Consider the following 11077-nt stretch of genomic DNA (forward strand, 5'->3'; position numbering starts at 1 on the left):
TGTGTGTGTGTGTGTGTGTGTAAAAAATCCTTCAAAAAAAAAATCCCTAACCTTTCTTGAGGACAACAAAAAAAAAATTATAAGAGACTTCAACAAATACTTATACCACACACAATATGAAAAGCCAGAATCTTTTTTTTCTTTAAACGATTGTCCTTTACCGTCTTCTCCGGACGCAAGATTGCAACTTTTCGGTAAACATTCTTCGCACAAAATCTCGCTAGCCACTTGACTTACACACCACTTGATTTTTTTTGGAGCTAGACTTCGAGTTAGCACCTGCCTTCGAGACTAAATTCAGGGCTTAAAAAAAGTCTTCTCACTTCTCCCAATCTTGCCACAAACTCCATTCAAGCCTCCTGTTGAATTTATATTAGTCTTTAGGAGTCCACTGTCTTTGCATCTTCCAAAATATTCCTTTAAATGAGGGAGGGGTTGCTTGTGGTGTAGTGGTTAGAGCAACCCCACCACTACCCCATAGAGGCTCAGTCCTCTTCACAGCAGACCCGGGTTTTTCGAATCCAGCCCGGGTCGTTCTCTGCATGTCATTCCTCTCTCTCTCTCTCTCTCTCTGCCCCATTTCATCTCTGTCTCTCCCCCTAAAAAAAATTCTAATAAAACCAAAAAAATATTTAAAAAAAATCCTTCTTCTTTAACCTTTGTATCAACTCACTAAACGAAGAAAAAAAATTGTCCGATAAGAACCAAAATTAAAAAAAAAAAATCTTAAAAAAAAAAATTCCTTCGTTAACCTTCATATCAACCTCTTGGGGGCGCTATACTATACTATTGGGCTTACATGTTATAAGCCACGTATATGGGGTCCAGCTGGTCCGCTAGGAAGCCGTCCCGCAGGTGCATTCGCTGCTTCTCTCCGCGTGAGTTGATGGGTATCACGCCGATGTCGACCACCACTACCACGCCCACGATGAGGTAATGCTCTTCTAGAACCACGTTGGTTACCAGGGGAACGAGGTCCAGGGCTTCTTGCTCGGAACCGTCGAGTTCCACCACAACGACAAGCAGGTTGGTCCACGTGAAGACAGCGCTGAAGAGGGAGAAAATAAATAAAAATACACATAAAAAGATAGGGATTAAATATGAGTATATATAAGTATGTATGTATAAGAATTGTTAATCCAATCACATGCAGCTCTATTTGAGACTATTCTTTATTCTGGATGTATTTTTGCATATATGTGGTTTGATATTTGTAAAATGTGCAAAAAACCCAATAAAAATTTAAGTAAAAAAAAAAAAAAAGAAAATAGATAGGGATTTTTTTTTTTTTTTTTTTTTTTAACCTTTATTTTTCCAGATAAAACATTAAGAACAGTTTCTTATTTACAATATTGATCTGGTCCAAGAGGCCCCACTAGGAATAAAGGGCACACATAACAAATACACAGGCATGACTTATCACATTATTTAGGTGATCATATGAGGCTTAAATGACCATATTTTCAGCAACACATGATAAACTGTATTGTTGCCTCTGCCTTTAATGTGTTTAGGTATTTTTTAACTTTGAATTCAATAAGTGTATTTTTTTTTTTTTTTTTTTTTTTTTACAAATTAATACATTTTCAGCAGTATATTCAAATAAATTGCAGATATTTGGTCAAGATAAAACTTGATAGTTTAGAAATGGAAATGCTCTGAGAAGAAAAAAACTCAGCATTAAAGGGGGAATCTAAAGAAGGTTGGTCCACGTGAACACAGCACTAAAGAAGGAACAATAGTATAACACATGATAAACTGTATTTCTGACTCTGCCTTTTATTTTGTGTTTCTTTCTGTATTTAATTACTTATTTGGGGAAGAAGATAAGATAAAACTTTATTGTCTGTCACAAGTGATAGAAATTCATCTTTGACAGGGCAGGTTCAATGTACACAAAATAAATAAATACATACAAAACAGAGACAGTCCCAAACAATGACAATAAATGAATGCCAAAAGATGCAAGCAGTGCAAAGGGGTGACTGAGTGGAGTGAGATATGTTGCCTATGTGTGACTGTTCAGTGTGGTGATGGCAGTGGGGATATAATAGACACATGTTTAAATATTTCTGAAACAGTCTCACTTTTTTCCTCTGATGATCATAAATGACATGTAACGGCAAACCAGACCATCAGTGCAAATAATTTTGTTTTAAAAAGTAAGATCAACTTGATCAAACTCCAGACACAGAATGTGTGCCATAATGACCTCATCACTTTAGACTTATTAGACTCATCTATTTCAGCTTGATTGTTTAGGTATCCTTGAGTGTTATGAAAGACACCCATGAATATAAAATGAATTATTATTAGTATTTATTATTAATGTCTGTGTCTCTCACCACTCAGTGATGCTCTTGTGTGTCCTGATGACCGAGGTCTCGATGTCGATGGGATGGTAACGCATTCCCCTCAGCTCCATGGCTTCCTCCAGAGCGCCGACTACATACAGGGCATCATGACGCTCTGTAGACAGACAGGCAGGCAGGCAGGCAGACAGAGAGAGAGAGAGAGAGAGAGAGAGAGAGAGAGACAGGCAGACAGACAGAGAGAGAGACAGACGGACAGACACAAATCAGTTTAGTAACATTACAACACATTTTAATGTACACACACTCACTCACACTCACACTCACACTCACACTCACACTCACACTCACACTCACACTCTCTCTCTCTCTCTCTCTCTCTCTCTCTCTCTCTCTCTCTCTCTCTCACACACACACACACACACACACACACACACACACACACACACCCCCTCACCCTCACACACTCACTCACACACACACACACACACACACACACACACACACACAGCATAATATTTGTCCTGACCTCCGCTAGCATCAGTTAGCTCTGTGCGGCGCAGGAACCCCAGGTATCCGGTCCGGGCCCAGAGAGTCGCCGTGTCTCCGAAGCTGAGCCGCGACGTGAAGTGGTCCGGCTGCAGCGTCTCCTCCCCGTACACCGTGAAGTAACCGCTCGCATTGTGACCGCTGTGCACCCAGATCTGAGGAGAACAAGGACGTATTACAAACACTGTGATATCAGGGGGTGCCCTTAGCTCAGTTGGTAAGGCGTCCCCCCCCCTCTATCTCTATTTGGCTGAAGGAAGTTGTGTCATTCCTTAAAATGGAAAAAAATAACAGTAAAGTGCTGTTCCACCAAATTCTTTAGAAAATGGGATTCTTTAGTTAATTATTTTAATTCCTTACGATCCTGCCCCATGACCCTCCCCCACTTCTTTTTTTTTTTGTTTCTTCTCTTTTTCTTTTAACTATGTATTATTGTTTATTATACAGCAGTTGGTTCTGAGCGAGTGATTTGATTGGACAAGAGACATTCTATGCGTTCTGAAGGAGTGCTGATATGAGCGAACAACATCACTCTGACTGTTCACCAAACTGTAAACCAAATGTGAGTATTTTTGTCTTTTTTTGTGTTTGCCTTTCAAGTTTTGTGTTTATGTTTGTAACAGCAAAAGTCCATATATAAAGTATGAATAAAAAGGGATTTGAGCTTCTCAGACCAACCTCTCCCAGATGAGACTCTCCCATTGGTCCTTTGGTTTCTGGGTTTGCGATGATGATTCTGACGCCCGGAAGGATCTGTTCATAAAACACAGACACACAGACAGTATCAGTACATACAGCTCTGGAAAAAATTAAGAGACCTCTCCAAATGTTCAGTGTCTCTTGTTTTACTAGTTATAGGCATATGTTTGAGTAGAATGAACATTTAGATTTTATAATATAAACTACTGACAACATTTCTACCAAATTCACAATAAAAATGTTGTCATAAGAGCATTTTTCAATAAGTAATGTAGAGATGAAGATTTAAGAAAAATCCAGACTGGTCTCTTCATTTTTTTCCGGGCCTGTATATCGTTTAAATGTTTCTTAACTATAAGGAGAAAATATAGTTTAAATAAAATAACCCCTCTCACCTTCCCAGACTCCATCAGAGGCAGGCTGTGTGGTGATCCCCTCTCCACCAGTCTCACCCTGTGAAGCAAATAAAGAAAAAAATAATTAATATATTTGTTAACTAAATTATTTTTCATCAACAACATACATGCATGACCTGCTTAAATAACATGAAAGGATGAATATTTTTAATTGTAATTTTTATTATTTTATGAAAACAAATGAAACCTCCATTCTCTTGTTGTTTGGTTGTTTTTGTATTTTTTTGTGTTTTTCATAAATAAATAAATTAAATAAAAAAATAACCTCACCTGTCGTGTCGTAGCGCTCTCATATCAACGAACACAGTGGTCGGGTCGGGCCCTGAGGTTCCCTGATGAAATAAACAATTAAAACAGTTAACAACGCAGCCTCACACACACACACACACTCACTCACTCACTCACTCACTCACTCACTCACTCACACACACACACACACACACACACACACACACACACACACACACTCACTCACTCACTCACTCACTCACTCACTCACTCACTCACTCACTCACTCACTCACTCACTCACTCACTCACTCACTCACTCACTCACTCACTCACTCACTCACACACACACACACACACACACACACACACACACACACACACACACACACACACACACACACACACACACACACACACACACACACACACACACACACACACACACACACACACACACACACACACACACACACACACACACACACACACACACACACACACACACACACACAAACACTCTCTCACACACACACACTCACAGCCTTTTAACACGACTACATACTACTATTGTAAAACTTCATGACATCAACTTCTACGTATTCTACTCATAAGAGAGCGCGGTGGATGCTGTTGCTGCCCGTGCATTAGTGCCAGGGAAACCCCAGAGATTTCCAAGTTATTCATAGTGCTCACATAAAAAACGTTACCTTCACAGCAGAGCAAAGGGAAAAGCTTTTGGGTGTAAGGAGTAAATATGGGATCCCACTAATATATACAGTACAGCTCTGGAAAAAATAAAGAGACCACTCCAAATATTCAGTGTCTCTCGTTTTACTATTTATAGGCATATGTTTGAGTAGAATGAACATTGTGGTTTTATAATATAAACTACTGACAACATTTCTACCAAATTCCCCCCAAAAAAATATTGTCATTAAGAGCATTTCCATTAAGTAATGTAGAGATGAAGACTGGAGAAAATCCAGACTGGTCTCTTAATTGTATCCAGAGCTGCAGATACACAGTTTAAAGTAACCTCTAGGACATTTAAAAAACAGTTATAGGGAGAACTATGTGGGAGTGACAGCAGTGGTATCGTTAGAATGAAATCAGCAAAACATATAACAAGATTAGAATCACAAAACAAAAGTAGGCCAACATTTAAAAAAATTGTTCTAAAATCATATTCTACTGGATCAACATGCAGATGAGGAGTTTGTTTTTAAAGACCTACTTCACCGGTGGGAATATGAAGGTGTATTGAATTCTGAGATCCTATGTTGTATAAATGTGCATTTTTTTTTTAAATCGGTTCATCCTAGCCTGAGAAAAGGCAGAAAGAGTGTTTTTTTAACCCTATATTTCTCTTTTTCGTGACATCACAGAAAGAGAAATATAGGGTTAAAAAAAAAAATTACTTTGTAAATATTACTGTGATGTCTTTCACTGTGACATAGGATCTCAGAATTCAATACACCTTCATATTCCCACCGGTGAAGTAGGCCTTTAACTTTTAAGAGAAATGAAAAGAGGCGAAAGTGAAACCAAGCCAGAGGGGAAAGAAAGATGGAAGGAAAGTGTACAGATGATGATAGTGGAGGATTTTAAATCGTGCACAGAATTAATAAATACACATATAATCATATTTAGAATATGATGTGGCCTTTGATTGGTCTCCATATACCAAATGTATGGGATTGGAGTCATTTTGGACTCTCTGTATTGAGCCTGTGAAAGCCCTTCTGTTCCTCCTGCATTTTTATTGATTATTATAATTTTTTTAACCTTTATTTATACAGGTAAATCCTATTGAGACCAGAGACTCTTTTGCAAGGGAGACCTGTTCCCATTTACACCTTACCATGAGTTAGTGAAAGTGAAAATTTGGGAGAAAAATCAAGTCAGAGAAGAATAAAGATATAAAGACCCCTACTCTTAACTCTCTCTCTTCCTCTCTCTTTTTTCTCTCTCTTTCTCTCCTCTCTCTCTTTTTCCCTCTCTCTCTCTCTCTCTCTGTCTCTCTCTCTCTCCTCCACCATCACTCCATCCCCCCTTCTCTCTCACTAGCAAATCAGTATTAAAACATTTTCGGAGAGAAACCGAACACACATAGCCAACAGACTGTATTAAAAGGCCCACCACCACATAAACCGTATATTCAAGCCCACCACCGCACACACAGCGCTGCAATGCATGCTGGGACCAGGAAGCCCACACAGAGAGAATCGGCCCCACACCATCAACCAACTAGAAGAACAATATTTAGTGATTTTTTTTTAAATAGAATATTTTTGTGATTTGTTTGATAATTCAGACCAATTATGGACTTTTCGAATTTTCTTAAACCTCCACTGGAATCTATAGTAAACGCCCCGGTCACACCAGCAAAGTAGCAACATCAAATCAATGTTCAAGATAGCTGTAACTTTGCTAACCTAGCATTAAAGACCTACTTCACCGGTTTGAATATGAAGGTGTATTGAATTCTGAGATCCTATGTAGTATAAATATTTACAAAGTAAGTTTTTTTTTTTAACCCTATATTTCTCTTTCTGTGATGTCACGAGAAAGAGAAATATAGGGTTAAAAAAAACACTCTTTCTGCCTTTTCTCAGGCTAGGATGAACCGATTTTAATTTTTTTTGCACATTTATACTACGTAGGATCTCAGAATTCAATACACCTTCATATTCAAACCGGTGAAGTAGGCCTTTAAGTTAACAGTTGAGAGATGTAATTCGGACCATTGAGTCCTGTTTCACAATTGACTACAGACCAAGCCGACCAATCACTTTTAGGGAGAAATAAATGCATTATTGTAAATATATATGGTACAACACTGCTAATATTTTAGCTTCCTCAGTTGTTGTTACTCTCTGGCTTTCCTGCTTTGCGCTGATGGTCTCGTTTGCAATTACAGGTCATTTATGATCATCAGAGGAAAACATTTGACGTTAAAAAGTTCCTTGTTGTCTATTTAGGAATTTAATAATTGCAAATGTACTCCACAAATCCTAACTTTTTTTTATTTTTTTTTAACCTTTATTTATACAGGTAAATCCCATTGAGATCGAAGACTCTTTTACAAGGGAGACCTGTTTCCCTTTCCCACGTTACCATTCACACACATTCATACACCGATAGCAGGCTAACTATCGACATTCACACGAGGCAAGGTGGGTGAAGTGTCTTGCCCAAGGACACAACAACCATGACACAGGTGGCAGGGCGGGGATCGAACCTCCAACCCTTTGATCATCGGCCAACCCGCTCTACCAACTGAGCCACAGTCGCCCCACACATTGAGAGATCTTGCCCGATTATTTCATTTGTCGGTTATAAATACTGGTGTGACCGACCTTACTTTTGACAGACATATGTAAACCCTAAAGGTGAATATTGGAAAACTCTAATATAATCAAATACTTCCAGTGGAGTATTCCCTAAAGGTGTAGTCAGTGATTCTGGAGAACGCTTGTTGTCTAAATCAGTGAATATCTCCTCACGATCCACTGCTTGTCCGTACAGTGTGTGCACTGAAGAAAAAAAAATAAAAAATCAGGCTCCGTTAAAGGGCATGTTGCTATTCACGTTGGGACGCTTTGTTTACATGCCAGTTTACAGAGCCTAGGCTGTATAAAAAAAAAAAGTGATTTTGACAACAAGCGTTCTCCAGAATCACTGACTGCACCTTTAATAACATATCTGCAGCCATATGAGTGATTATGTTTGGAGCAGTGCATAATAGTGCAAAGTGGTTTCAGGGGGGGATGATGGTTTTCCCTACCTGGTCAGAAAGCTTCCCCAGCCTGTGAGGCTACAGCAGCACAGACGGGTGGAGACAAAACCAAGGATGAGATATGTGGGTGGAGTTAAGGTTCAAACAAGGATAGTAGGATAGTGATAGTCCAGGCATTTCAAGGGGTGAAAATATATGGTGTACACATCCCCACAATTTGCAACAGAAATTAGGCTATTTTAGCTGTTTCAATATCAATATCTGTAATTTTTCAAGAAAAGCGTATCTTTCGTATGTAAATTCCTATGTAGGCTATCGTTTTTATTTTGAGCTCTACACATTTTTTTTTAAATAATTTTTGGGGCATTTTCAAGCTGTATTAGACAGTACAGAGTTGAAATGGGGAGACAGAGAGACAGAGAGAGAGAGAGAGAGGGGGGGGGGGGGGGATGACCTGCAGTAAAGGTCCACGGGTCGGACTCGAACCCGCGACCACTGCAACGAAGGCCGGAGCCATTATGGTACGCGCTCTATCCACTACACCACCGGAGCGCCCCAAGCCCTACACATTTTTGACTCAATATCTGTAATTTTTCAAGGCCCAAAACGGTATAAGTGTATCTTTCATAAGTGCTTATTTTGTTAATAAACATAACAAGAATTTCAAACAATAACAGTTATGAATGTCAACTAATTCTCTGTCGTACAGATAACAAACAAACGTCGGTCAGAATGTTGATTCAAAATTTTTAAACTTTCTGTACAACATTTTTGGAAGTTTTATGAAAAAAAGTGAGCAATTTGGCACATATCACCTCTTCTATTTTTTTTTTTTAAAGCGAAAAAAATTGGTTCAATGGAATGATTAATGTTGCCCCGTGGAACTTTCAGTTTTTGTTAATTCTAGCGCCCCCCCTTTGGACAAAAGCGAGAGTGTTTTTACCACGTCAGCTGTTGTTCCTGGGTGAGCGTATACCCATGACATAGGCATTAAAAAACAACTAGCATTCTTTGCACTGATGGTCTCGTTTGCTGTTACATGTAATTTATGATCATCAGAGGAAAAATTAGACTGTTTCAGAAATGTTTAAAAGTTCTTCGTAGCACCTTTAAGAAACCCACTAGAAAAGTACTTTCCACCACCTGGATTTCTTAGGACTTTTAGTATGTTATTTATTACGTATTAACGAAGATAAGGACACTTAAAATACGTTCTGTTGCTATTTGTGGGAGGTCAGTTTATACAATGCCTGGACCATAAAGCAAGGAAGAGAAATGGAAAAACTCAAAGAAATACAAACAAGCAAAAAGTTATTCAGCCAAATGTTAGTTTGGTTATGAGAAGCCGCAATAAATACTTTGGTTAATTTAATGAATTTTTATTCAATAAAATACTGAGAAAAATTAGTTGTTTTCTGTTATTTAAATGTATATTGAATCATGTTAATAACATAAATGTTGGAGAATACTACAGTATGAGCAACGGCATTGTCCTGTTGATTTTATCATTAAATACAAAAAACAAATATATTTTAAACATGCTTTTATAGGCTTAAAATGTCATAATATTTTCAAGTTACATCCATGAAATGTTCAGCAATTTTTTTTATTCAATTGAAACTTGAAAATGTTGTGAATTTAAACTATCTAGAGCAGATCACATGAAGTATTTTTTCTTCTCAGTTTTATAAATTGGTTTCACAACAGCAAATTGGAAAACTTTGTGACTTACTTTGGTGAATAACCTGATTTGATCCACTATATTAAAGTAGCAAATCAAATCTGAAACGTAAAAGCAATGATCGGCTTGAAATGGAAAAGTTGACGCTGAACCCCGAGACACATGCAGCTCTGGAAAAAATGAAGAGACCAGTCCAACTGTTCAGTGTCTCTCGTTTTACTATTTATAGGCATATGTTTGAGTAGAATGAACATTTTGGTTTTATAATATAATCTACTGACAACATTTCTACCAAATTCCAATATTTTTTTTGTCATTAAAGAGCATTTTCATTAAGTAATGTAGAGATGAAGATTTAAGAAAAATCCAGACTGGTCTCTTGATTTTTTCCGGAGCTGTATATACATAAAAGGTTGAATGTTTCAACACTTAGGATAGTTTGAATGGAAGGCAGTAAGCAAAGAGAATGACTGGCTTAACCTTCTTACACCTTGGACACTTTGAGGTGTTTTTCCTCTCTGAAAACTATAATCCAGTTTCACACAAGCCTTTAATAATTTATTGATGACTTAAACCTGCAGTGTGTAGAATTTGGGGTTTTATTTCCTAGCAGATTTTGTAGAAAGTAATTATAATATCCACAAGTACATTTAATTTAGTGCATAATAGCTGAAAAAAAAATTTGAATATTTTTTTTTCCCCTTAGAAAGGGTCTCATATATGTCCATATTTCTGCAAATCTTGGACCAAAGCCTAGTGCCGCCATCTTGAAAGTGTCATAGTTGGAATGTCATCAGGTGCATTGTTTAAAATTTAGAATTGTTCTTGTCCTTGAAGGCCACTGTAGCTTCTGTTATTATTCTAAAGGGGTGGGGTTACCCAGGGAGCGTTGCATTCTAGAACTTTCTAGAACTTTCTTGATGATGTCATATTACACACTGCACCTTTAAGTCTTGACCTACCTGTTGTCGAATGAGGTGCAAAATAACAACAACAAAAAATAAAATAATTCATCTATCCATCCATTCATTCTCTAGCAGTGACCCATCTGTAGACATATAGCCAGGTTGACCCGGCAGCCAAAATAAATAACAAAATATGCAAAAAAAAATATATATCCATTTTATTTGGACTTTTATTGTATTGTTTTTACATGTTTTAGATAAAGCCTTTGTTCATCCATCCATTAGTTAATTCTATAGTTCTAAACATACCTGTAGGCACTAGAATAAGCCCTTTAATTATATGGTTGTCCATCCATTCTCTAGCAGTGACCCACCTGTAGACATATAGCCAGGTTGACCCGGCAGCCAAAGGAGGTGCTGACGGCTCGGGGGTGCAGGCCGAGGTCTTTGAAGAGTTTGGAGAAAGACTGAGAGAGAGCGGTGCGCGGTCGCTCCTCTGCCACCACCACACACGTCCTCACACGGGACAGGTCCAGCCCTCGAGCC

At 38.1% G+C, this 11077-nt stretch overlaps 1 protein-coding gene across 1 annotated transcript in view; it reads right to left on the reverse strand.

The window, feature by feature from the left end:
- Positions 1-795: 795 nt before the first annotated feature.
- The window catches only part of LOC307255464 (disco-interacting protein 2 homolog C), a gene marked incomplete at its 3' end in the record, with an annotated part of 135740 nt that continues 125458 nt past the window's right edge, over positions 796-11077 (reverse strand). Inside the window, exons 32-38 of the mRNA XM_080034148.1 lie at positions 10906-11076; positions 4247-4308; positions 3956-4013; positions 3540-3614; positions 2842-3016; positions 2346-2469; positions 796-1048 (exon numbers count right to left, since the gene is read on the reverse strand). Of these exons, the coding sequence (XP_079890274.1) occupies positions 796-1048; positions 2346-2469; positions 2842-3016; positions 3540-3614; positions 3956-4013; positions 4247-4308; positions 10906-11076 (918 nt within the window). The remainder of the gene's footprint in view (positions 1049-2345; positions 2470-2841; positions 3017-3539; positions 3615-3955; positions 4014-4246; positions 4309-10905; position 11077) is intronic.

Source organism: Ammodytes marinus (genome assembly GCF_949987685.1).
Source record: "Ammodytes marinus genome assembly, chromosome: 9".
Taxonomy (NCBI): Eukaryota; Metazoa; Chordata; class Actinopteri; order Uranoscopiformes; family Ammodytidae; genus Ammodytes; species Ammodytes marinus.